Source organism: Pteronotus mesoamericanus, unplaced genomic scaffold, assembly GCF_021234165.1.
Source record: "Pteronotus mesoamericanus isolate MK-2021 breed Mesoamerican mustached bat unplaced genomic scaffold, CSHL_Meso_final scaffold_167, whole genome shotgun sequence".
NCBI classification, from domain to species: domain Eukaryota; kingdom Metazoa; phylum Chordata; class Mammalia; order Chiroptera; family Mormoopidae; genus Pteronotus; species Pteronotus mesoamericanus.
The window spans coordinates 1,229,112-1,256,548 of NW_026555308.1; the positions used below are offsets into that span (position 1 = coordinate 1,229,112).

General features: G+C 54.1%; 1 protein-coding gene across 2 annotated transcripts in view; it reads right to left on the reverse strand.

The window, feature by feature from the left end:
* PKD1 (polycystin 1, transient receptor potential channel interacting) overlaps window positions 1-22,380 on the reverse strand; it is a 46,336-nt gene extending 23,956 nt beyond the window's left edge. For both annotated transcript variants that reach the window (XM_054589412.1, XM_054589411.1), the window contains exons 1-14: window positions 21,972-22,380; window positions 7,764-7,835; window positions 7,572-7,643; window positions 7,136-7,305; window positions 6,193-6,864; window positions 5,888-6,071; window positions 4,883-5,103; window positions 4,439-4,554; window positions 3,871-3,997; window positions 3,279-3,526; window positions 1,933-2,688; window positions 939-1,070; window positions 578-753; window positions 171-304 (exon numbers count right to left, since the gene is read on the reverse strand). In XM_054589412.1, the coding sequence (XP_054445387.1) occupies window positions 171-304; window positions 578-753; window positions 939-1,070; window positions 1,933-2,688; window positions 3,279-3,526; window positions 3,871-3,997; window positions 4,439-4,554; window positions 4,883-5,103; window positions 5,888-6,071; window positions 6,193-6,864; window positions 7,136-7,305; window positions 7,572-7,643; window positions 7,764-7,835; window positions 21,972-22,177 (3,286 nt within the window). In that variant the 5' untranslated portion in view covers window positions 22,178-22,380. The remainder of the gene's footprint in view (window positions 1-170; window positions 305-577; window positions 754-938; window positions 1,071-1,932; window positions 2,689-3,278; window positions 3,527-3,870; window positions 3,998-4,438; window positions 4,555-4,882; window positions 5,104-5,887; window positions 6,072-6,192; window positions 6,865-7,135; window positions 7,306-7,571; window positions 7,644-7,763; window positions 7,836-21,971) is intronic.
* Between the last annotated feature and the right edge of the window lie 5,057 nt (window positions 22,381-27,437).

Below are 27,437 nucleotides of genomic sequence, written 5' to 3' on the forward strand. Positions count from 1 at the left end.
GTAGTTTCAAATCACAGGGTTCTGTGACCTGGTCCACCCCTCACCGCTAGCCACCCCTCCTTCACCCTAGGAAGGCCAGGGCCATCGACCCAAGCTGGCTCGGGGTGAGGCTGCCTCTAGGGCAGGGCTTACCCAGCGCGGGGCCAGGAGGGCGCCAGGCCTGTCCTTACCTGGGATGGCGTAGGTGTGTGTGGTGTTGTGCGCCACTAGCACCTGGGCCACCATGGGGTCTGGAACCTGGAAGGACTCGTTATATGGAGGCTTAAACTGGCCGATGACCTGTTCCCCATCCCCAAAGGTCCACCTGCCAGGGCAACAGGCAGGCAGTGAGTAGCAGGGGGGATGAGTGGGAGGGGCTGGCCACTCCCATGGGGGTACAGGGAGGGTGCCCGCTGGCCCGGCTATAATCACTCTTTTCTTGTACCTTGTTCAGGGTACCACCCACCCCTGCTGCAGCTCCCACCCCCGTCCCACATCCTATGTACCCAGCACCTACTGATAGATGAGGTGGGAACTGGGGAAGGGCACTGGGTAAGAACCTGGTGCCCCTGCTACCTGTTGGGCCCAGTGCACTCACAGAAAGGCCACCTCCACGGCCGAGTCCACCAGCACGTCAGCCGCCAGCACCAGCGTGGCATTGGGGGGCAGCACAGGTGGCACCGCAGACACCCGCAGGTCCTGCATCCTATGCATCCGCTCCACGGTGACATTGTAGTTCACAGTGACATTGCTCACATGGTTGGTGGCTGTCAGCTGTGGAAACAGTTGGCAGTAATCAAGCCACCAACGGCCCTCAAGGCAGAGCGGGCAGAGCCCCACCCTGCACTCCCCCCTAGCCACCATGGAGTCACAGGGACCAAAGCAGAACTGAAACAGAGGAGCCAGCACTGGACATCCACCCATCCCCTGCCCCTGCCTGTGCCCTTTCCTTTGCCCACCGAGAGCTTGAAGATGGCAGCGCTCTGGTAGATGACGTTGAAGACAACATTGTGGAAAGTCAATGACTGCTTGTCATCAATGGTCCAGCGGAAGACCACATCTGAGCCGGCCTCCACCATGGGGCTGTACCTCTGAGGGAAGGACACAGCGTCAGCGCATAGTGACCCTGCCCCAGCACAGGGTCTTTAGAGGACCAACTGTGCCTTTCAGTCTACTGGCCTGGACACACCTCCCTGTGGTGCTTCACAGGACAGGACTTGCAGATACTGTGGAAGAGAGGGAAGGCAAGAAGGCAGGGAGAAAGGCCCTAGGGCCCACCCTCAACTAGGGAGCCACATGGTGTGGAGCTGAGCTTGGGCTTAGTCACACCCTGATCTCTCTGTACCTGTTTCCCCACCTGTCATCTCTCAGTCTGCACACCCCTTCCAGGACCCCTTTGCTGTCCTCTTAGTTGGATAGCACAATGCCATCTGGGAAGGCATGTGAGTCTCAATGGGCCTCATGGGTGGATAGTTACCTGCATCACCTGATAGTACAGGTGTGACTGGGCAAGCTGGGGGACACAACTATGCAGTGGCAGGGCTGACAGAAACAGCCCCTCCAAAGGCCCCTGTGCAAAGATGCAGACCTGATGGCTGCCTTGTCCAGGATGGGCAATCCAGGCCAGGGACAGCCCCTTCCCAAAAGGCACTGGTGTGGCCAGGTGGTGTCAGAATCCCCTCAAAAAGTGCTTGGGGCCTTGTGAACACACCCTGGCTTGATGAGGTCAGAGGTGGACAAAGAGTTCCACAATTTGTTTCTTCAAACGTAAGAGCAGAAACATTTTCAGAGCCACTGTTCTAGTGGTAATTTTTTAGTAATTTTGGAATGAAGGACCACCTAACAGGACCTGCCCATTAACCAACCAAACTCTTTCCTCAGTGGGGAGGAGCCACTCTGTGCAAGGGCACTTTGTCTTGAGAGAGGTAGGGCAGCCCCGCTAGCCACACTCACCACCAGGACGCCCTGCAGCACCCGGGCCTCGGGGCTGGGCATGGCTCGAAGGCCGCAGATGGGCTCCTCCGCTTTCACCCATAGGCTGAGGTTGGCCCGGCTGGCACTGTTCTCCACCACGACCTCCACTGCATGCTCGCCCTCACTGAGCCTGGGCAGTGCCAACACTGAGAACAAGGTGCTGTTGGCCTCGTGGGCGCAGCCGGGCACCAGGGCAGCCACCGAATCAGGGCAGTAAGCCTCAAAGGGTGCACTGATGTTGCCCCCGGGCCAGCGCACTGTGGCTGTGGCATTGTCACCAGAATCCACCTGGAGCACCAAGGCTGAGCCATTGGTGGATATGTAGAGGAGACCATCGTGGGGGACAGGGTGGATAACCCGCAGCCCAGCCACCGGGGAGAGCACATCGAAGCTGCAGGACAGGTTGTACCTCGACACACTGTTGCCCACCGAGGCCCGGACCTCATAGCGTCCTGGCCGCCCCAGCCCTGGGTTGGGCCTCAGGCCCAGTAGCGGAGTGAGCCGCTCTGTGGCAGTGAGCAGTCGCAGGGCACAGGCCTGGCCAGCCCGGCTGGCCTCCAGCTGGGTGGGCAGGCAGGCCAGCCAGGCCGAGGCAGTAGTAGAGAGGTACGGGGCCTCGGGGGCAGGGTGGCCCAGTGCTGGAGTGCAGCGCAGGAGGGCACCCGGGCCGGCATCATGCTGCAAGCCTATGAGGTCACCAGGGAGCAGGGGGCCATCCTGGCCACGGAAGGTGACCTACAGGAGAGAAAGGCGGAGCTGTGTCAGGTCCTCACAGTGGGCCACCTCTGGTCTGGGTCCCGCAGAGGAGCACTGAGCCAGGGGCTCCAACAGGCAGGCAAGACCCTCCCAGGGTAACTCAGAGTTGCCCCTCCACAAGGGTCTCAACACTCTTCAGTCACTCACACACCAACAGGCTTCACAGAGGCCCCCAGACACTCATGGTGGGGACAGATGGGACAGCCTCAGACAAACAGAACGTGCACAGAGCAGACAGAGAATCAGGCAGGGATGGGGCTTCCCCAGACAGGGGAGGGGCCTTTGAGGGACACTGCAGCCAAGACTTGTGACAGGAAGGATCTAGCCAAGACCAGAGACGTTTAGAGAATCCTCCTTAGAAAGCACAGAAAGTGTAAAGGTCCTGGGGCAGGAGCTTCTCATAATGGGAGATGGATAAGGGCTCAGACAAGGCCAGAGGTGGGCAGGCGCCTGAGCAGGGGGACCCAGTGGGCTATGCAAAAGAATATGCACTTTCTCTGTTTAAGGGGGGACCCAGACCTCGGGTGGCTGAGGGGGAGGCAGATGGCACCCAGGCCAGTGACACACACCGAGTACTGAGCAGGGGGTCCCGCAGGCACAGAGAAGAGGAACTCCCTCCACAGTGTGTAGGAGGTCCCTGGGAGCCCTAGCCCTGACCCGGACCCATTGGCACAGGCCCGAGCGCAGCAGGGGCTGTCCAGGGGCAGACAGATGTTGGATCTAGGGCACCAGAGACCCTCTGGCATGCAGTCAGGAGCTGGCTCAGTCCCATTCTCCAGGGACCTACTCTCAGGCTTGCTGCTGTTTTCTGGGGCCCCTGCAAGGAGAGGAAAGGTGTCACAGGTCCCATTTGCTAACATGCCGCAGTCAGGAATGCCCACTACTACATGAGGTCCTGCCAGACAGTGCCCCTGGCCTCTATCACCACTCCCCTCCCCCTCCCACCCCCAGGCCAGCTGACTGACTCGGGAGGAAACCCCACTTGGGCAAACCCTATCCAATCTGTCCTTGGGATCCCAAGCATGAGTCAGTGTCTCTGTGGACCCCACTCTGTCCATCTTCAGGCTGGTGACCAGCCTAGGGGCCAAGGGACAAACAGACATGACAGCACAGAGAGGCTACCCAAGCCCTCCAACTCCTATCACCAGGACAGGGTCCCACCTGCTCCCTCGACAGGTCGGTACACCTGTAGCCTCATCTGGGCGGGTTGGCCAAGCTCCTGGGTTCCAAACTCTGCGGTGGTGAGGAAGGCTTCATGGCCCAGGCCCAGGCCAGGGAACGCTATCACCTGATGAGGTGGGAGGGGGGACGAAGACAGGGGCGTGGTGCTGGTGTTGGTACGAACGGCTCCACAGATCCTGGATCTCCACCCGCACCGGCCAAGAGGGTAAGGAGCCACCACAGATGGGGCTTTAACACAAATGTTTCACTAGGGAGGAAAACTCAGGTGGAAACCATCTGTGAGCAGTAGGACCTTGTTTTTTTCTAAAAATCCAGAGAGAAAAGGCTCCTTCAGGAGATCAGAGCGTTCCCAGATACCAGGACAGAGACTTTGCCTCCCTGCACAACAGCAGGTTTTCCAAAACATCTTTACTGGGCACACAGGACATTAAAAAGGCCCGGGGGGTGGGGGGCAGGGAAGGCAGCTTGTTTTTCAAAGAGACACACAGCAGCCAGAGTAAGGGTGACTTCCAGACTATGTCAGGGAGCTAGATCTTGGCTGGCCTACCTCGACGGGCTCCCGGGGGGCCGAGAGGGTCTCCTGCTGTGCCAGGGGACTCAGGGGCCGCTGCAGGTCTCTGCTGGATGCCCCCACAAGGAAGTTCTCCGCATCCCACACAGGGCCTGGGGTGGCAAATGTGCAATGAGGTTCTGGTCTCAGGCCAAAGAGGAGAGCGTCAGGGGCCAGGGCAGGACTGAGCCACTTGGTGGAAGCCCCCGCTTCCATCTTTGTCTATTTCCTTCAGTGCAGGCCCACCCCAGGAGGACAGTAGGTGCTCAGCAAACACCTAAACACTGACCAGCTAAGAAAGGAGCCTGAGGGGAGGAGGAGGGAGCACTGTCCTGGCCAAGGGTAGGGGGAGCTCTGGAGTGGCCAGGAGACTGTTTTGGGGGTAGCTGCCCCGGTTCAGGGCAGACGGCACTCCCCAGCCCCCCAGCTGCCCCAGCACACCTCCAGGACGCAGCTCACAGACGTAGCTGTGTGGTGCCGAGCACAGGTCCGTGTTGCACTGCCCAGCAGGCCCAAGCCGCACACAGCGCTCTGCCGTGGCGGGATGTGGCTCCCCAGGCAGCCAGTTCTGGCAGCTCTCCAGGCTAAAGGCCTCACCCCGAGGCAATGGGCCCGCCTCAGTGCTCTCCACAGCCGAGAAGCCGATCCATACATCCAGGCTCCTGCAGATGGGGAGAGTGAGGACCCAGGGGGCTCCCCAAAGAAAAGTACCCCTCCGTTCATCCCCTCTCTGGGGGCAGGTTTCTCACAGTAGCCCCTCAGGTGGACCCTGCTCCTGCTTTCCAGATGAGGAAACTAAGGCTTAGAGATATGACCTGGAGAGCAAGGCCCACAGTAGTGCTCATCCAGCCACCCATGCCATCGGGCTAGGAGCCCAGCCAAGGGAGCTCCGCTTCAGTCAGGCCTGCACTGCATCCTGCGGGGAGGCCCAGGGTACGGCATTCGGGGACCAAGACACCCACAGTTCAGTCCCCAAAGGGCTATTCCCCACAGCTCTGCCAAGGTAGGAAGACCCTATTAGAAAAAGGGATTATAGATATGTGGGCAGGGATGGACATAGCGTGAGACAGACACAGGGACAGGCAGAAGGACAGGGACAGGTGGAGAGAGGGAAATGAGGTTCTGTAGTCAGAGCTAGGCACTGGGGTCAAGCACGTTAACTGGGTGACAGTGGGCAAGAGCCTTGACCACTTTGGGCCTCAATTCCCCTTCTGCACACTGAGGATGTCTGGGGTGTGACTTCACAGTCCAACTGGGCTCTTCCCACACAGGGACCCAGGAGGTAAGGATCTGGCCTCCGTCCCCCGTCCCTTCCCCCATTGCCAGCCAGCTAGGGCCTCGCCAGCCACTCCCACCCCTCCCCTTGACTGCCTCAGGCTCTACCCACACTCGCAGGGTCTGCCCCTCCCCCCACCCTCCCAGCCTCTCAGGGGTGGGGGCAGGCACCTGGTGACCCGGGAAACTAGGAAGTGCTGGACAGCGGGACTGTCCACCATGGCCAGGGCAGCCCCAGCCCAGGCCCGGCACTGCTCCTGCGCCTGAACCCAGGGCGCCTTCTCCGCTACCAGGCGGTAGCAGTGCCCATTCTCAGGGAAGATCTCGGTGTCGGAGGGGCATAGCGGATGCACCACTGGTGGCAGGCAGGGAGAAAGACAGGCCATTAATATGTGCCCACCTGGGACTCTGTCCCACCCGCCCCGACCCTGGGGGCAGGAACAGGAATAGTGACCTGGGCCCAGGGAGGCACTCACCTTGGGCTGGCTCCTCACCCAGGGCCACAATACTATAGGTGGCCTCAAGGCCTGAGCCACCAAGATTTCGGATGCCAAGCTCGAGGGTCTCATCACTGTGCACTGAGACTGGACACATGAGCTCCAGGGCAGCAGGGGCCGCCTCCACCTGCACCTCTGTTTCCAGCCGGACTGAACCAACCCCCAGGGACAGCACTGCTGTCACGTGATAGCGCCCAGGCAGCAGATAGTGGTGAGTGCTGGCAGAACCAGCAATGTCCGCCTCGGGGGAGCTGTCGCCGAAGTCCCAGTGTGTGGAGCTGATGGGCAGCAAGGCAGTGACATGGAAGGCTGCTGGCTGGCCAGAGGCCAGGGGTCTTTGGGGTCCCACCAGGGAAGCCCCTGGGGAGGCAGGGAAAACATTCTGGAGGAGGGTGGGGCCCCCGCAGACAGGGGCAGGGGGTAGCGGAGGGCTGGAACAGAAGGGTAGGCAGGCAGAGGAGATGTTGGGGGAATGGGCAGCTCCGCACAGGCAGTGACCCTGCTCTGAGAGAGCCGCGAGGTCCTGGCCGGTTGAGAAGCAGAAGGCACTGCAGGCCTCGGGCGCCAGCGGACCTTCACGGGCAGCTGAGAAGGCCACCAGCACCACAGCACCTGAGCTGTTGTCAGGGAGGCAGGCGACGTACTTCTCACCTGGAAAGGGCATATGGCTGCCTCTCGGCCCCCGTTCCAGATCCCAGATCACCCCACCCGGACCCACGGCTGGTCTTCCGCCATCCCGCCGGCACTGACTCCCTGGTCCAAAGGGCCTTCCTGACCCAGTCAGTCTGTCTCGGCCCTTTTCCCCAGGTCCCCATCTACTGCTCCCACCAGGCTCACGATCCCTGAGCACCTTTGGGGTCCCTGTTTGGCAGGGCTGCCCCGCAGGGAAGGACCAAGCGGGCCCTGCCCCACCCACACTCACCACAGCCGCTGTCAGACATAGGGACTTGGAGGAGGGGTAGGCCAGCCAGGGGGCCAGGCCCCGCACAAGTGGCCGCTTCTGGCTGCACTACACGAACCTGCTGCTCCTCTGCCCAGCGTGGCAGCCAAGCTAGACCACAGTCACACTCCAACGGGTTCCCACTCAGGTTTCTGTAGGAGGGGCAGGGCCAAGTGCTCAGTGTGCAGTGGGGCAGGTGTAGGCAACCAGGCCTGGCCTTGAGGAAGGGTCTGGGCCCTCCTTGCTCCAGGGAGGTCAGGGCCCCCCGACAAGTACAGCCTCCCACTACCCCTGGGAAAGCCTTCAGGGTCTGGTCTCAAACTGGGAAGCAGGCATGAAGGCCAGGTCAGGAGGGCAGGGTGTTGTTGGGAGACCATGGGCCCAGCCACTGAAACCCATCAAAAACAGTGCAACTTACATTTCACTTAAATTAAATAAATTAGCAAATGTTCCTTCTTCTAATGTAGAAATCTTGTTGTTGCTTATATCCCTGAGAGAAAGGGGGGATTCAGCAGTGTTTGAGGGATGTCTCCATAACCACAATGGTGACAAGCTGCCGCCGCCTGCCCACCCTGTGGAATCCCACAGCCAAGCCAAAGGGGACACTCACAACTCTGTCAGCGCTGAGAGATTTGCCAGGAGCCTGACATCTAGCACCCGGAGCAGGTTGTGGGAGATGTCTCTGGGGAACAAAGAGGCCACAAGTCAACAATGGATTCCTAGGTAAGGCGCAAAGCCAACCCCAAGCCCATCCCTGGAAGCTCCCTAGTACCCCCAAGCTGTGGCCTCTCACCCTCTGAGCTCCCTGTTCCCATGGCCAGAAGAGATAATCAGAATGAACTCTCATCCGGAAAAACCAAGGCAGGAGAGGGCTGGGGCCCCTCAGCACCGCACCATGCCCTGCCCCATTTCCCTCCCTGTAGATCCTAGGCCCTGCCCAGTCCCCTGCCCCCTGGCCCAGCAAGGCCATCCCACACCCCAAAGGGCAGACTTCATCCCCCCTCCACCAGGGTTTAGAACACACCAGGGCAGTCCAGGGGTCTCCAGGGCCAGAGGCCCAGCTGCTGCCAGCCGGAGAGGCCTCTGAATGTCCCTGAGATATAGTGGGGCACAAAGACCAGATGAACAGGGAGGGGCCCTAGTGGTGGCAAAGGACCATAGTGATGGCAACAACCCATATTCAACCTCGAGGTTAACACGTCCTCAATAAAAACCCCACTCGGTCAACAAGATAACACACAGGCTCAGTGAGAAGCATAATTGGGCAAGAACTGTCAAGAAAAGTTGTAACATGGACTGACACTATGTGAGACTGTGCTACATGTGTAGGAGTGGACAAACTGAGGGATGAAAGCAAGAGAACCTCCTCAAACAGACTGTGGTCCCAAAAGAATCTGTGCAAAGAAAGTCAAGACTGACACAACAAGGACATGTTCTTTAGCCAATAATCCCACTTTCCCTCCCAGCTCACAGGCAGAGGTCACAGTCACCCCTGCCTACCCACCTCCTGAGTCGGGGACCTGTGGACCACCCAGACTCAGTGGACACCTCCAGCCACAGACTCCAAATGAATGAGGCCTAGGCCTCCCACCCCTCAGCCTCTGCCCTCTGATGTCTCGAAATGCCTCTCGCCAGCCCTGGCTTCCCACCAGTGACCAGACCATCTAGTCATGCAGAGACATGGATGTCCACCAATGCCGCCTCCAGGCCTGCCAACCCAGTCCCTAAAATACTCAGCCTTCCCCATCCTACTCCAGCTATAGCCTGGTCTAAACCCCCATCCTGGCACCTGCCCTGCTTCCATGACCCCTCCTATCTAAGGTCCCATGGCGGCCCGGGGAGGGGGGGGGCGGTGTCCTGAAGCCTAGCTTCTGTCAGCCACCCTCTGGGATGGGCCCTGCTCTCTCCAGCCTGCTCCGCACACAGCAGGGGCTTAGCAAGGATGGTTGGCGTGAAACAAGGTCTTCCTGGGAGCCGAGGCACTGAGTGCCAGTCCAGGCACACAAAAGTGAGGGGGAGAAAGGGTCCCACGGCTTGGCAGGCCGGATACCTGGCACAGTCCCTCTGCCCAGCTCACAATGACAAGGACCACCTCTGGAACCAGGCTCAGGAAATGTCCCCCACCCCAACCACTGACCACTGCTCCTCCCTGAAGACCTACTGGCCACATGGTGCTTCAAGGCAACCAACACTTGAATACTGGCTACTTACCAAGGACAGGGGCTGGGGGCTGGGTCTTATCTAGGCTGTTCCTGCTATCCTAGCTCACAACATAGGCAGGGGGCTACCTAGGGCGCTTTTGGAGGGGCACCGCTGGCCTTTGAATGGCTAAGGTAGGGAGCCAGGCCCAGGGGGGTTCCTGTCCCCCTGTGGCTTCCACTAATGGAGTGTGGGGAGGTGGAATAGGGATTCCAGCAGCTAGCTCTGGGAACCTGGCCTCTCTTGCTCTCTGTAAAGTGCAGTAGCCACCCAGGGACTCCATGAGGAGATGGCACAAGGACATGAAAAGCTCAGCTGATGCTGTCTCAGCCTGCGGGTGGTGGGGGGCCAGGCCATGGGAGGCCTCAGTAGGAGGGTACAGGCAGCAGGTGAGGAAGACCATGGTCCTCCAGTGAATCAGAGGCTCCACAAAAAAAGCTGTGAGAGGAACCTCACACATGGACAGATGGGCCAGGCTGGCAGAAGAGAAGGCAGGTCCTCCGGGCAGTGGAACCTCTGCAGGACAGGACTGGGGTCCTATAGGGCAAGGGAGGCGCTGCTGGGTCAGAGTCCCTGCTGGGACCAGACAGGGACGGGGCGTCTGCCAGAGGACCCATCGCAGCCCTACCACTGCTCTGACCAAGTGGCAGCACGCCTGGACACCTAATTTGGCAAGGCTCTCCTCCCAGCAAGAAGGTCAAATGGCAACACAGGTACCAGCTGTCATGCCGCCACCACTGTGAGAGCCTGGCTGCTTTGGGAACCAGTGTGGCCACACATATGGAGAGGCACAGACATTCTTTCCCCCTCACCTATGACACGAGACATGATTTATGGTTTGAGAGCCCTAAGCCCATCGGCTGGTGTGGCTTGACACCCCCTCGCAGCGCACAGCGACAGGAGAAACGCAGGTGTGAAAGGCAGCCCCCTCTCCCTGCAACTGTTCAAACTGAGAACTAAAGAAAGCGCTGGTGGAAAAAAAAATACAATAAAGATTAAATTTAAAAAAAAAAAAGAAAAGAAAGAAAGTGCTGGAAGGAGGTGCAAAGAAACAAGCCCATTCTGAAGAGCAGACAGGTACCCTAGATTTTCCACATTCTCATTCTCTTGAAGTAGGAGAAACGGGGTGTGGGGGCTTCAGTGCAGAGGAGACAGACAGGCTGCCCAAGGGGGCCTGGAGCAGGGGCTGAGGGAGGACACAGGGCCAGGAGACAGGGCGTCAGAGGGGAGCAGATGGCAAGGGGGTGGGCAAGGGTGGTCAGGAGCCACTCCAGCCAAGGAGTTTAGGGCAGCGAGTCCTCCTCCACTCCAAGAGCTGGCACTGTGGGCTCAGGGTCAGATCCCTGCCCTGGCTCAGCTGAGCTAGGTGCCACACTGCTCTCACCGAGACTTGAGGTTCCCCCTCTGGAAACGGGGGGTGTATGCTTGCACATGCCAGTCTGCTTCCCCCAAGGGCTGTAGGACAGGAATCCATGCCCGGAGTGTGAACTTCAGGAGTGGCAGTCTCTGTGGGCCAGGAGACAGGTCACCTCTGCTCTCCCGACCTGAGCCTAGTTTCCCTGTCTGCTCTCGCGTGGGTCTGGCAGCTGGCATCAGGTAAGCCCAGACACTGGTTTAGAAGTGGGTCCGGGCCCTGGCTGGGTAGGTCAGTTGGTTAGAGTGTCATCCTGATATGCCAAAGTTGTGGGTTTGATCTCCGGTCAGGACGCATACAAGAAGCAACCAATGAATGCATAAATAAGTGGAACAAAAAACAGATGTTTCCTTCTCTCTCTCTCTCTCTCTCTCTCAAACCTATAAATTTTTTTAAACAGTGAGGCTGGGAGCCACGGAGCGGGCACATGCTTTCTTCTAGGGTGCACAGTGGGCAGCGCCGCCCATCTCTACACTCAGCATACAGTGGGAAGAATAGCAGCAGAGAGGATACTGGACTGGGGGTCCCTGGAGGGGTCATAGGGGAGGGTCACTTGGGGAGAATCACTGGAAGGGGACATGGGTAGAGTCCTCACCCGGCCCCACAGCCTTGAGGCCCTGAACAGCCACTTTCCACATCTCCATCTGTTTTTGCCATCGCTGTTATGGGAGAACACCAAGGCCACGGGCCAGCCCCATCCCCTCTCCAGCCCTTAGGCTTCCTCTGCACCCCCAGGTGATGTCATTGAAGTCTGACTCCCTGCCCCCACACAGTTCCCCCACAGTCCTGTAAAAGTTGCCGGGAGAACGACATGGTGGGGGCAGGGCTGACAAGACACAGCAGGCCCAAGGAGCCTGCTCACACAGTGGGCAGAAGCAGCAGAGGCTGGTCAAGCAGGGCAGTGGCCAGCCCCATGGGGGAAGAGCCAGCAGCCTGGCTGGACAGCACCCTGAGAGGGCCTAGGCCAAGCAGGGCCCACCCTCTAAGCCAGCTGGACCCTCCCAGATCCCTATAAACCCCAAGCCAGCAACCTCCAGGGATGCCGTAGCTGGAGAGATCAGGACAGTTAGTTGGAGGAAGAGGTGACCTGGGAACAGGCACATATCTATGAGAGCACAGGACATGTATCGCCTCCCTAGGCACCAGGGATAGGGCTGGGAGGGGTCCCCACTGCCTGCAGCACTGAACATAAACCCCATAGAGATGGGACTCTCACTTCCAGCCCATCCCTTTGGCTGTCCCCTCTTCTACTCCAAGAAAGGCAAGCATGTTGGAGGAGAAGGGAAGATTCCTGGTCTACCCTACACACCTGGCCCTCCTTCTCCTCCCCATCAGTGCCCCATCAATCACTGAGGAGCCCAGCCGGCCCCCACACAGGGGTGGTCCCAACTCCCCCTGCCTTCCAGGTCAGACGTTCTCAAGGGGCGGGCCACTAGCCTTCACTAGGCTTGCATCCTTGTCTTCAGGGTTTGGGTACCCAACGGCACATCTCTGTGCCTCTGGCTCTGGTCTTTCCTGTTCCAAGCAAGAGCTAGAGTAGGGTGTGGGAAGGCAGGGAGAGATCCCTGCTTCCACCGCCATGCTGGAGGTATCCAACAGAAGGTTCTGAGGGCCCCCCATGCGACGCACAAAGGCAGCTCCCCCCCGCCCTCCCCATACAGGACTCTGCCCCTGCTCACATCCGAGGCCTTGCAGGAGGCAGGGGAGGCGGGGGAGGGAAGGGAGAGAGGGGAGAAGAAAGGGAAGGGAAGGAGTCCCAAGGCCCCAGCAGGAAGAGATGGAAAGGGGCTTCAAGTGACAGCAGGTCTGGAGTGTTCCCTGGATGGCTCCAAGGGAAGTCCCTTTTAGAGCTAAGAAAACAAAGCCCCCGGACAAGCCAGGAAGCAGCCCAGAACTGCCTAAGTTTCTCCCTCTGCCAAGGAGGGGAGTGGCCTGGGTGCCTGCTCCCCAGTCTAGAGTTCCCCAGTCCAGATGCTGGGTGAGGTCTGGGGACCAGCCGGAGCCCCCAAGGAAACATCTGCACATTCCAGACACATGTGGTCAGTGGCGGGGGTAAGTGCCAGGCCCCAGCCCAGCACCCCCACCCCAGAGCTGGCCGGTGCACTGGATACTGGGCTTGAGGGGAATGGGCTCCAGAGGGGCCGCCTGCACATTATGTAACCTGCTCCTCCCAAGCCAGCAGCTGCCTCCTCCCTCTGGCAGGACAGAACAGCACAGTGGGCAGCAGAAGGCACCCTACTCCCCATCCAGGGCACAGGCCTAGGTTCCTCGCTCCAACCCAAGCCCTCAGGGCTCCTGGAACTAGAGCCTCAGTGGGCCCTGCTGAGCCAGCCTATCCTCTACCTGAAGGCCACACAGGCTCCGGGGAGAAATAGGTTCTTCTTAGCCCAGCAATGGAAACACCAAACAAGGTCCCTGGAAGCCAGGGCCAGGCAGAAGGGAAGAAAGGCTACAGTGCTGGTCCTGGGTCCCTCAGGGGATCCCTGCCCACCCCTCAGCCCTCAGGCCAGGCAGTGCCACCCACTTGCCGCCTTTATACCTCACTAATGGCTCCTTTCAGCACTGGGGTCAGGCATCCAGGAGCCCAACGCCTGCGCCAGTTTGAGTCTAATAACCTCATTCTGTTTTCATTCCCTTCTATTTATGGAGAGTAAGGCTAGCTTCCAGGGCCGGAAATGATGACGCTTAAATTAATGAATTCAAGTTTAGGAGAGAGAGCTGATTTGAAGAAAAACATTTGGAGAGGATGAAAAGGGGGGGTGGTGAGCCGGGGGCAGGCCCACGAGAGAAAAGGGGAAGCGGGGGCCCATCAGGCCCACCTCGGCTCTATGTCCAGGCTCCCATGCCCACCTGGGTCTAAACTAGGGTCCAGGGAATCAGCAGGGGGGATGGGGGAATGTCTCAGCCTTGAAGACTAGAGGGAAAGGCCTGTGTGAGAAAGCTCCAGAGCCTCCCAACCCCGTGGCACTGGAACAGCAGGCAGTGACCATTTCACAGGTCGTTTTCCAGAGTTCCCTCAAGGAGCTTTGCCATCCCATTACTAGACTGTCACTAGGATGAGCCATGGGCATCTGGTGCAGTGACACTGACTGCCCAGGATCCCCCTGGGACCACGGGCAGTGATAGGGAGGGAAGCCTCAGGCAGGAGATGAAGCTGTGGGGTATCCTCCACACAGCCCAGCCCCGAGGAGGTGCGTCTGGAAATCAGCCACTGTCGGGGCATTAACAGGCCAGGGTCGGGGGCCGGAGGCTGGGAAGGAAGGCGCCTGTCCAGGAGAGGGGCCCGGTTCACCCTTCCACCTGCAGCTGGGGAGTCGGGGCCTCCCTTCCAGGATAAGGGGAGAAAAAGAACCAGCACCTAGGCCCCCTGCCCAGGCACTGCAGTCACCTGGCGTGTCCCTGGGCACTCCTACACTATCTCCTTACAGATGGGAATGCTGAGGCTCAGGAAGGCCGCCTCCCTCACCCCACCATCACTTCCTCAGAATCCGAAGCATGAAGGAGAAACGCGGGCGGGGCTCTCCCCACGCGGGCCAGGGGGCCAGCACAGGGCCTCTGGTTTTCCAGCAATCCCACCATCCACTCGGCTGCTGGGCACAGCCAGTGGCATGACACAGCCGGATGCCCAGGCTACAGAGAAGTTGGGAGGCACAGAGCCCTGAGCCCCCAGTGGCATTGGCCTTGCCCTAAGCCCTGGCCCTCATACCCCACCTCGACTGGAAGGAAAAGCTGGCTCTGCTTTTCCTCGGACAAAGCCCTTTCCAGGGTAGCCCCACAGGATTACAGGAGCGGGCTCCATACATTCCGGGCACGGGGGCTGCTACAGTCGGGAGCGCCACACTCTGCCAGGCTGGGCCCACAGGCTCCTCAGGGAGAGAAAGAGCTCTGCCTACCTTGGCCCCCAAATGCAGCCCCTCCCTGGCATCAGCAGCTGGGCACCACGGGGCCCCCTGATGGAGATGGCTGCCAAGCAACAGAGAATGAGGTGTTCCAGGGGGAAAGGACATGAGCTGCATTTTCCAGCTGCCTTTCGCTCAGCAGTGCCCCTGCTGCCTCAGCCAGCTGGAGACGCAGACACCTAGCACAGAGGGCCAGGCCCCCAGTGTGCCCAAGCCCAGACACCGCACCACCCCAGACAGTGGCGGGAGAAACGGGATGTTTTCATTCCAGAGCGCTTGGCAGGCTGGACCCACTGGGTTCTCACTGCTGGCACTGGCCACCACACAATGTTCCAGAGAGGAAAATGTCCATCTCCATCCAAAATGGTTTCTTCACTGGAAACCAAACCATAGCCAGGGTCTCCGCACTCCTGGCCCACCTCGCATAGGGGCAGCTGGGAGCGGTTGAGGGTGGGACCCCATCCGGCAGTACCAACTAGCCCGGCCAGCTGTCACACGCTGGTGGTCCCAAGGCACAGCCTTGGAAGACAGAACAAGGAGGCCCCGCTAGGGAGGCTTCCACTAGGAAGTTTACCAGGAGATGCCGTGGCCTTGTTGGGGAGTCGGGGTGGGGGGGACTGCAGGCCGAAAACAAGCAAAGGAAAACTGAGTCTGGGGCAGGGGGGCGGCCAGAGGCACCTCCTCTGGAAGCACCTCATCAGTTAGCTGCCCCAGTGAAATCACAAGGATGTGGGTGTGGCAGCCGAGGTGGCAGCAGGGACAATGTGCCAGGGGGACATTGAGCAGCTTACAGGCAGGCAGGTTCTGAGGCCACCACATCATCAAAAACAAGGTGCACACGAGAGCTCATAGCACTCTGTTCACACTTCATAACTTCACTGTGTTACATATCCCCACCTGAGTACATCAAAAACAAAGGCTTAGCCCTGGCTGGTGGCTCAGTTAGTTGGAGCACCGTTCTGTACACCAAAAGGTTTTGGGGTAATTCCCAGTCAGGACACATACCTAGGTTGCGGGTTAGATCCCCAGACGGGGATCCTCTTGAGTTAAGAACACAAGAGGAACATGCCAGGCCTGGGTGTGACGAATCCCAGTAGCTGTGTGGCCCTGAGTTGAAGGCACTTCTGGGGTCAGATTGCGCTTCTGGACATGGGTCTCCCTGCCTGGGAGCTGCGGGGTGTATAGGAATCTACCTGCTCAGGCTCTTCCGTTGTTCTCCTGTCTGCTTTGGCATTTGGTTTGAGCAACAAAGTCATGGCACATGTACATCAGCTCAGGGGCACTTCAACTCATGCTTTTGGGTTCCGGCTGCTCCACAGCAGAACAGGTCCTAGGGGCCTATCTCTCGGTGGCCAGTGCTTGGGGACACAGTGATGGGCTGTGAACATGGAAAGGAGGGATGGAGGGGGCCACTTTGGTAACACAGCTACAATTGTTGGGACCACCAGCAACGGAGCCCTGTGGCTATATCACATGCTCTAATTTCTGAGGCCCCACAACCCTGTAAGGTGTATCCACTCATGGTGCCCATTTTGCAGGTGAGGAAAGTAAAGCTCAGAGATGCTGAGTGACTCGGACAAGGACACACAGGAAATGTAGGAGCAGCTGGGATGTGAACCAAGTCTGACCCAGGGCCTGAATGCCCTACTCCTGGGCTCCCATGTCGCCCTCCTAAAATCAAACAAGAAGTCAGGAGGAAGGACCAGAACAGAAACAGCAAAGGGAGGTCTGAGTGGGAAGGGCTAAACCAAGTGAGTAGGTGCGGCCTGAGCCCAGAGCCCACCTGGTCCCACTCAGGGACACCCCCACCGCCACCTCTCTATGGCTCATGAGCCAGGTTGCTGGTGCTGTACCCCAGGGCCCTGTATGAAGTTGCAGGGATGTGCCCCAAAGCGTGCTGATGAAATCACCTCTCTGCCACAATACTCCAGCCATATGACCCCAGGAAGTGACTCAGCCTCCAGGAGACTACCGTCTTGGTCTGTAAAATGGGACCAAGAACAGTTCTACCTCCACGGCACTGAGTGAGGCGCCGTGAGATAAAGGTCAGAAAGGACCTAGTATGGAGCCTGGGACTTGGTAACCTTAGTGGGAGAGGATAAGGCAGTAGTGGGGAGGGGGCCACCACCCTGGGCATTTTCTTCTGAGACTTGTTTAATTCAGACATAATTCGCGTACTATAAAGTTCACCCTTCTAAAGTATCCAATTCAGTATATTCTCAAGGTTGTGCCACCATCACCACTACCTAATTCCAGAACATTTTCATCACCCCAGACACATCGCTCTCCTTGTCCATCATCCCCACTCCCATCCCCCACCCTAGCTGTAAACAACATTAGTCTGCTTTCTGCTTCCATAGATTTGTCTGTTCTGGACATTTCATATCAGTGGAATCATTCAATGTGTGACCTTTTGTGTCATCAAGTTTTCAAGACTCATCCATGTAAAGCATGTGTCAGTATTCCATTCCTTTTTATGGCTGAGTAATATTCCACTGTATGAATGGACCGTGTTCTGTTTATCCATTCATCTACTGATGGATATTTGAGTTGTTTCCACCTTTGGCTACTATGAATAATGCTGCGAGAAACATTTGTATACAAGTTTTTTGTATGGACATATGTTTCATTCCTTTTGGGTAGACACCTGGAAGCAAAATTGCTAGGTCCTATGGTAGCTCTATGTTTATGCTCCTGAGCAACTGCTCACCTGTTTTCCGAAGGGCTGCCCCATTCTACCTCCCCACCAGCAGTGAAGGAAAGTCCCAATTTCTCCCCATCATCACCAATACTCATTATTGTCTGTCTTTTTGGTGTTAGCATCCCGCTGTGTATCTCACTGTGTATTTCCCTGAAAGCTAGACATTGTGCATCTATTCGTGTGCTGATTGATCATTTGTGTATCTTTTTTGGAGATAATCCTTTGCCTACTTTTAAATTGGGTCATTTGTCTTTTTTGCATTGAGGCATAAGGGTTTTCTATACAGAGTCTGGCACAAAATCTTTTGTTACAAAATCATATGCATGTAATTCTGTAACATAACAATATCACACTCAAGCACACCATATGATGTTTTAAGTGAAATGTTCAAATTAAAACTATAAATTATTGCTCCCATACTATTACCCTACCAACCACACTCAAGCAGGCGTTACTTCTGCTGGACCTTGTATATTCTGGCTACAAGTCCCTCATCAGACAGATGATTTGCACATGTTCTCCACTCTGCAGTCCCTGTTCAGGGGACCACATACAGAGGTGTATGTGCCCTCCTGTCCACAGTTCTGGCAAATCTGCATTGTGTCTCATCAGGAAACAAACATTACACACACATTTAGCATCTGATTTCCCAAGTGCCAGCTGTTGCTGCAGCTCAGGGAAGGTGAGTGTGAGGCCAGCAGAGTGTGCAGGACACGCAGGTCCTCCCAATACCTGCTATCTCCACACAGCATACAGTGTTCCTTCTAGAAGATGCCAACCATGCCACTTCCCTCTAGATCCTTCAATGCTACCCCTATCTGCTCTCTCAATAAAGGCCCCACCTCCCACCCCGCTATCTGAGACTCTCCCAAGCTGTCCCCTCTGCCTGGGATACTCTCGCCAATCCTTCGATGACTCCTGTGCAAGCACTGAATCTTGACTTCAATGTCACTTACACTGGGAGGGGACCTTCCTGGCAGCCCCTCCAAAGTGGACCCCTCCTCATCATCTGTGTCTTTGGTTCAACACTGGCTGCCACATAACTGACCCTCACAAGACCCTTGGCACAGGGCTGGCACATAGCAGTCAGGCCCTCCGTATGCCCGGGGCTCACAGAGGGGATCCTCTGTTGCCGGGCCAGCCCTTCAGGCAAGCAACACATGTGGCACCTGCAGTCTAACATGTTACACACACACTAGGCCCAGACCAAGTCCAGGGGTTTGCTCACCTTCCCTCACATGCATGTCCTGTGCAGACACCAGGGGCTGAGGCTCCCGCACACTCTCCTGTTATTTAGAGTTACAGGCAAGGAAGTGAGGCCCTGAGTGCTCCCAGCCAAGAGACTATCAGCAAACCAAGTCCCTACTGAATTCCTGTTTCTAGCCTAGTCCCAGACCTGAAACATGCACAAGGCAGTCCATAAAACCTAGTATGGGCCCCTGGTCAAAATTAGCCACACACAATACGTGAGAAATGCTTAGCCAAAGTCAACCACACCTGGAGCAGCAGTGCTGCCACATCTAGAAATTTCAGTGGTAATGAAATTTTGTCTTAGTGTTGTCCTTTCCAACACAGTAACTGCTGGCCACAAGTGGCTCCAGAGCACTTGAAATGTGACTTGCCACACAGTGCAGCTCTGGACCCAAATATCAATCAAGAGGAAGCAGAGGGCAGAGGGATACAGTGGATGAGGCGATGGAGACTGCACATAGACCAGGCACTGTTGAAGCCAGTCTCAAATCACACAAGGCAAAAAAGCAAGGAAGGCGAAGCCTATACATCAACAGATTGTACTGTGTGGACCTTATTTGAATCTTAATTCAAATTATTAAAACTAACTAAGACAGCCAAAAATTTGAACACACTGAACTTGTATTACTCACTGTTGTAGGTATGATCATGGTGCTGCCATACACTCCAAAATGCTTACAGATTACATGAGATGCTACAATATATTTTTTAAAAATGGCTCAGGGTGTGGAGGGGCAGGATAAGCCACAGAGCAGTGAGTCCATGAGGTTCACCAGGCTATTCTGCCTCTATATATCTTCAAATTCTCCATGATAAAGTTTTAAGAGCAGAGCAGCAGCATTTTGCTGACCTCGCCATTTTCAGGCTGCCACCTCCAGGTAGTATGGGTTAACCCAAGGAAGGCTGGGGGCTCGGAGCGCCGGTAGCCCAGAGTACCACATGGGCTAGACTTCCACCCAGGTCTTGACCTGGCTGTCCTGCCACATCTCAGGTTGGCCAAGGAGTCTCAAATAGAGGGGTGGCTGCAAGACACTGATAACAGAGGCACCAGGCCCCAGCCTGCAAGAGGAGGTTGCTGGGTCCCCCACACACGCGTACATTCGCCCAGAAGCCTCCCTGGCTACTCCAATCTCAGCCTTTCTCTCTTGGAGAAGAGAAAACTCACCTATCTCCCTCTCTTTGAGGAGGGCGGTCAGAGGGTTGATAGGCAGAATGGCTGGGGCAGTCCACAGAGTGCACATGGGGAACCAGTGGATGCCTTATTATCTGTACCCAAGGGCCCAATTTCCCCTGGGTTCTCGTCCCCAGCCTCTGGAAATCTCACAGAAACAGCTTGGGGATGTAAAGAAGAGCGTGAAGTTTCTATTCCCCATCCACCTACTTCCCAGGGTCCTGTCACACACTCAGAGGGGCCAACAACCCTGGGAATCCTGCCAGCGCAGGCTGGTCCAGGCTGCCAGCTCCCAACACCTCCAAAAACCAGAAGAAGAGTCTAAGGGGACACATGCCAAGGCACTAGCCCTGGACCCCATCATTGTCTCCTAGGGCCTCCTGAGTATGTGCCCTGATGCAGTTCAGACCCACCACCATCATTTATTCCCTGGATAGCTCCCAGAGGCCAGCTCCGATGAGTCAGCAGGAGCCAGCCGAGATCCCCAGCAGCTCCCAGCCCACCAGGGACAAAGGTAATTTCGCCCACAGCATCAAGAAACTAGGGGTAGGGTGGGTCTGATGCAACTATGGGAGCGCTGTGGCAGGCAGGGCGCTCATCTCGAAAGTGACAGCAAAGACAGCAAACGCTTTAGTGTTCATGGAGCAGGATGATGGCCCGGCACAGCCCCCGTGGCTCCCGGCTGGTCCTGGAGAACCTTCCCCCAAGTCCACCTGGCAAAGCCCCAAGAACAGCTAGAACATTCAGGAGAAGCACACACCCCTACTTCCCACCCACCCCCAAAATCCAAATACTGACCACCAGGCCCCCTGATTAAAAATGGCCACATGCTGCAGTCACCCACGGAACAATGTTACAACACTGAATGCCAGGGCCTACCCCCAGATTTAACAATCTGCAGCCAAGAAGAGATGGAGTCCTGTCTTATATGCCTGGAAGTGCCCAAGAAATCCAAACAGGACCATAGGGATGTGGATCAGCAGGCCCTGAGCCTTCCCCCCAGCGCCAGGAAAAACTGCAACTCTTGGTCTCTTGCAAATTTTTTATCCCAATTCTGGATCCTGGGCACCTCACAGTCCAACCCAGCTCTGCCATGTACTGGTTTTTACTTGATACTTGTGTTTGGACAAACTGCATCACCTTCATCTCAGTTTTCTCATCTGTAAAACAGTGATCTTCATTGTACCTTCACCTCAGAGGATTAGGGTGAGAGTTAAGCATGACAACCACAATAAGAACTTGGTATAGGACCTCACTCAAGGCAAGTAATCCATAAAGGCTGACTCATTACTACCTCCAAAATGCAAACCTGAAAACAGTTTTTTGAAATTTTAAACCCCAGGCGCTCGCTAGTCCCAGGATAACCTCAGAGCCCTAGGCAGGACACTCGAGGCCTTTCAGCATCCCTGCCCACCTCCTGTGGGGCCCCCACTCCCTCACACTTTCCCTGCAAGCTGCCACACTGGGGATGTACCCTACATCTACACACAACCAAGTTCAGCCTCCAGGTCTTGGCACACTAGGTTCCCTCCTCCCTTCCCCTAGACACACCTTCCTGCCCATCCTTAAGTTTCAGGTCAATTCTTATACATCCATCAAATCCCTGTCCATCACCTCTACGGGGAAGCCTTCCCTGCCTCTTCGCGTCCTTCTTGGCTTTCAGGTGCTGGGTACCCGCCAGGCACAATCCTATTAGTCTCTAATTAGCGTTTAAGTGTTTGCAGACTCCGTTCAGAGACCGCCCCACTCCGCCCCCGCATGCTGCCACAGGCCCCCCATCAGCTCGCGTTTGCAGAGCCCCACCGGGTGGGATGTCTCTGCTTTCACAGAAACCGGGATTGTTCTCTTTCCCTTTGGCCCACGCCAGGCGGGCTGACAGCCGGCCGCGATCCCAAGTTTTCCTTATTTAGTCGGGCCGACCTCACTACGCTGGAGCCTCGCCCTGGGAAAGGCCTGGCCCGCACTCCGTTTCCCCTTCTAGAGGCCGGGGACGCGCCCACGCCCTGCGAGGCCCGCCAGGCCGGCGGCGCGCCCGGCCGGGCCTCTCCCAGGAGGGTGCAGGCGCGCGGAGGCCTCCGGACGCCCTGCGCCCCGCTAGGCCCCCACCGCCCCACAAGGTCCTCACGCCCGCCTGGCTCCATGGCAACCGCCCGGCCAGTGTTGCGGGGCAGCGAGTTACTCACAGCGCGGTGGCGTCCGCTGGGATGCGCAGCGGGGGCCCGAGCGTCCGCAGTCCGCGGCCGGAGCAATTGACGCGGCAGGCGGCACCGGGCGCGGGGATGCAGAGGCAAGGGGGCGCGCAGGGCCCACAGCCGCGCCCGGGGTTCCCCGCCAGCGCCCCGAGCCACAGGCCCAGGCCCAGGGCGAGCGCCAGGCGGGCTGGCCGCATCGTCAGGGTAGCGAGCTCATGGCCCCGACCCCAAGCCCGCCCGGCGCTGGCGGCCGCGACTCAGGCGGGGCCTGCAGGACGGCATGGCGGGACGGGATCCAGGGGCGGCTGTGGCCTGTCTGCCTGCGCTACGCCCGCTCCTCGCTCGGGCCCGGCCGCGCGCTCTGTCCACCGCCACCCGCTCGCGCGTTCGCGCTGCAGTGCGGCCCGCCACCGGCTCCCCCTCCGCCCCGCACGACGAGGCGGGGCGTCTTGGGGTTCCGCCTCCTGAGCTAGGGGCGCGGCGTCTCAGGCTCCGCCCCCTGCGCCACCGTGTACGGAGAGGAGCGGGGCGCCTTGTGGCTCCGCCCTTTGCTTTTGCAGGGTGTTGCCTTACGAGGCGGGGCCTGATAGGCGGGGCGCTCCGAGGCTACGCCCCTCTTCCACGCAAACTTCTCTCCGCATTTGTCTCACCCTGCGCTCACCTCAGTTCCCCGTCGTGCCCGCGCCTCCCAGCGAGCCTCCGGCCCCCAACCCCCGCCCTCCCTGCGGCACCGACCCCGGGCCAGTCTCCACAGTCCCAACACTGAAAATACCAGCAATGACGACCACCGCGGACGGGGGTCTCGGAGCGCCCGCTACGCGAGCTCCTTCACTGCCAGCGCCTTCGTTCCTCTCTACGCCGTGTCCCGAGTACCTGGCGCACAGTAGATGCTCAATAAATATACATCGCGTCCTCCTCTGGAGTCCCGGGGAGCGCAGGTGAAGTGTGACTCCTGGTCCCCGCAGTCAGGACGGTGATACCCAAGGTGGGCCTCACCTGGGCCTGTGAAGTGGAGCACCCCGCAGCTGCCTGCCTGCCGGCGGAGGCCAGAACACAGCTTTCTGCTCACTGGGCACTCCGTCCTCCCTCTCCGGCCGCCTCTCGTTCACTCTTTCCTTTCATGGCCGCTAAGTACTCCGTGCTTGGTTCTGCAGAGGGAGCTTTTTCGTTCCTCTGTGTGTGCAGCATTTAAGTACGAAACTAACACTCGTGGAGGGAAGAATCCACACCTAACAACCTAGATGCACTCTGAAAACCAGCTAGAAGTTCCACACAAAAGACCACGTATTATTGAGATTCCGTTTACAGGAAATGTCCAAAATGGGCAAATCTATAAAGACAGGAAGTACATAAGTGGCTCCACGCGGAGGTGGGGGGCAGGGTACTGTTAATGAATATGGGGTTCCTCTCTTTTCTTTTAAATCCTCACCTGAGAAATTTTTTTTTTTTTCATTGCCTTTAGAGAGAGAGGAAGGGAGAGAAACATAGAAACATCATTGGTTGCCTCTGGTATGCGCCAAGACGTGGATCGAACCCACAACCCAAGTAAATGCCCTGACCGGGAATGGAATCTACAACCCTTAGTTTAGGTAGATGCTCCAACCAACTGAGCCACACCGGCCAGGGCCTGGGTGCAGGGTATTTTCTGGGATGATGATGCTCTAGAATTAGTGGTGACGGTCGCACAGCCTTGTAAATATATTTTTTAAAAAATCACTGAATTGTGCTCCTAAAAGGGTGGATTTTATGATATGTAAATTATATCTCAGTTTTTTTAATAATGAAGGAATAATAAAATTGTTCCACCACTGGGCACAGGGAGCAGGAGGATTAGTAGTGAGAGCTTCTTGAGAGGTAGGAGGAAGGAAACACATCCTTAACTTCCCCATTTATTCATTGCTTTATTCCATTTCCAGAGTCTTCACAATTCTAGGATGTGGGTACTATTATTAGTCCCTTTTTTAAATAATGTAACTAAGGCACAGAGAAGTTAAGAAATATGCCATGTCACACAGCAGGTAAGTGCCAAAACTTGGACTACCTTCCAGACCCACGCTTTTAAATCCAGTAGAATGACAAACTGATGAAAGTCAAGGACTTGGGGGGGAAAAAAAAGTCAGACTCTACATGGGAAGATACACCGATGAGAAAGAGCAGTGCAAAATGAGAAAAAGAGATTAATCAAGTTTAAAGCATTGTTTGAAGATGGTTGTGCAATAAATGCAATTGTTTGGAAAGGATTTCTGAAATAGAAAATATATATGTTTAAAATAGAAATTAATTATCTGGAAATGAAATTCTAGACTATTTCAACAGACTTTGTGGTAAAACAGGGAAAATAAAATTTACCAAAGATCTTTGTTTGATTTAGGGAGGGGGACATTGGAGAAATTCTTATTTCTTGATCAAATATAGTTTTTAAGGTTTTTATTAACAGTTAATGATAACTTTTAGCATAAAATAAAGGGGAAAACTACTGGGGAGAGGAGAAACAAGAAAACCTGATTGGCCCAGGAAAGGATTACAAAAGGAATGTATTTTAATCAGAACACACAAAATAAGACCAAGCACATGGATGATCATAATAAACATAAATGAGTTAAATTCCCCTATTAAAGAACAAGGATGTCATATAAGGAAGCACACAGTAAACCCTGGCTAATGTGGCTCAGTGGATGGAGTGCTGCCCTGAAAGGTCATTGGTTCAGTTCCTGGTCCAGGCACATGCCTGGGTTGTGGGCTGGGTTCCTGGTTGGGGGCATGCAAGAGGCGACCAACTGATGTTTCTTTTGCACATCGATGTTTCTCTCCCTCTTTTTCTCCCCCCCCTTCACCTCTCTCTAAAAATAAATAAAATTTTTAAAATCTAAAAATGTTTTCAAAATAAATAAAAATTTAAAGGTACAATCTGTGTAGAATACATAATAAACCATTGTGTTCTCAAAAATAGAATGTCAGCATGCAAAGCTAAACTATTAGAAATTCACAAAATCATTGTGGGAGACTTCATTACACCTTCCTTTGAATCATAATAATGAAGCAATTTTTAAAGTCATTTCAGATATGGAGCTGTGATTTTTCAACCTTTTTCATCTCATGGCACATGCAAACCAATTACTAAAATTATGCAGCACACCAAAATAATATAATATAAATTTATAATTTATAATTATAAATTATATTTATATTTATATTATATTTATATTAATTTATATTTATAAATTTATAAATATATTTAAATTATTTATATTAATTTATATTATATTTATATAATATAAATATATATTATATTATATTTATATTAATTTATAATATAAATTTATAATAAATTATTATAATGTTATAATAATATAATATTATTTATATTATATAAATAATATAATATATATTATATTATATATAATATGCATTATATATATTATATGTACACACATATATATGTATATGTATTTGCTGATCTGACTCCCAAAGAGGTATACTTTTGATTCATTCACAGTGGACAGCTATCGTTGTGTTCGCAGTTATCATTTTTGCATAGTTTAAAAATTCTTGCAATACACCAGTGTGCCTCTTGAGGCACACCGCTTGAAATCCGCTTGAGCAATTTGTTAACAGTGTGGGTAACAAGTTCTATTTTATGTAACAATATGTTGGTTAGATGCGGGGGTGGGGGGGGGCAGTGTTTAGGCAAGAAAGTGGCCTTAGGCAACACCTCCCCCTAGAGGTGCTTTGGGTCCATTCACCTGCTCACTGCACCACAGGTTGAGTCCAGCCCACAGCTGACCCCACCCTAGCTCAGGGATGCGTACCACAGTAGAAAGATGTCTGCAGAGGACCTTGGTACAAGGCTGCATAGCCTGACAATCTAAGTAACTGAAAGGTAAATGTGCAAGCAATGGATATCTTCATTATCTTGTTTACAGTGATTGTTTCATGGGTATATACATATTTCAAAACTTATATTGTACAATTTAAATATGTGCATTTACTGGATATCAATCAGACCTCAATAAAACTGTTTCTTAAATATCTGTTTATAACAACAAAACAAAACAAAAAAGCAGGTCAGTGGTAGCCAGAGACTAGAGATAGGTGGAGAGAATTACTGCAAAGGGACAGGAGGGAATTTTGGGGGTGAACCAAATGTTTTATATAATTAGTATTGTGAAGTTTAAATGACTATATACTTGTCAAATCTCATCAAATTGCATATTTAAAATTGGTAAATGTTATTTTACATAAACGATGCCTCAATAAAGCTAATTTGCAAAAACCTAACCAAGTGAAAACTAAAACACCTTCTTTTAAATAATTCTTGGGCCAAAAAAATCAGAATTAAAGTCATATTATATAGAAATGAATAGTAATGAGCATGCCTTTTACTAATTCGGGGAGGCAATCGATATACATGGAAAGAAACTGATAACATCACTTTTGTATTATTAAGCATGAAAAATCAAACTAGTATATAAACTTTCATGTCAACATTCTAGGTATACAACTACAAAATAAACCAAAGCAAAGTAGAAGGGAGGAAATTAAAAAACTAACCATAAATTAGTCATTTTATAAGAAAGGATAGAAATGATTAATAAAATCAAGAGCTATTTTTAATATAAAAGGCTATTAAGATTTTTTTTAAAAACCTGCTGGCAATTGTGACTGAAAGAGAGAGGTAAAAATAAAGTACAGAATGTTAAGATCAAGATCAAAGCTTTGTTCACAGAAATAGTTGAAAATTATGTGCGTCTAAATTTTGAAATCTAGATAAGATCATTATATGTTAGAATATAAACTATAAAAACACACTTACGAAGAAATTTTTAAAACCAAAATAGATCAATAATAAAGGAAGAAACTGAAAACATATCAGAACTATGCCAGGAAAAGATACTGAATTTATATTTTTTTATGGACAAATCCTATCAAATGTGGAAAGATCAAATAGTTGTAATTTTATTTATACTCTTAAAGAACAGTCACATCTCAGTGTATTTTACATATATTTATGCATAAATATGCATTGTACTTAATGGATACCTAAACAAACTGGACAAAGATAGTACATAAAAAAGCACAGTCTAGCCCTGCCTGGGTAGCTCAGTTGGTTAGAGTGTCATCCAATATGCCAAGGTTGCAGGTTTGATGCCTGTTCAGGGCACTTGCAATAATCAACCAATGAATGAATGAATGAATAAGTGGAACAACAAATCTTGTTTCTCTTTCTCTCTCTTTCTCTCCCTCTCTCCCTCTAAAATCAATTAAAAAAAGAAACAACATAGCCAAGTGATTTTTTAGGTCTATCTCAGTCATAGAATCCTCATTTCAAACAAAATCCCAAAATAGAAACTCAAATGTCACTTCATAAGCTGAATAAGGGATCCCAAAGATATCTGGATCCAATTCTCCATAACCTTTGAATTCTATCTTATATGGCAAATGGGTTCTTACAGGTGT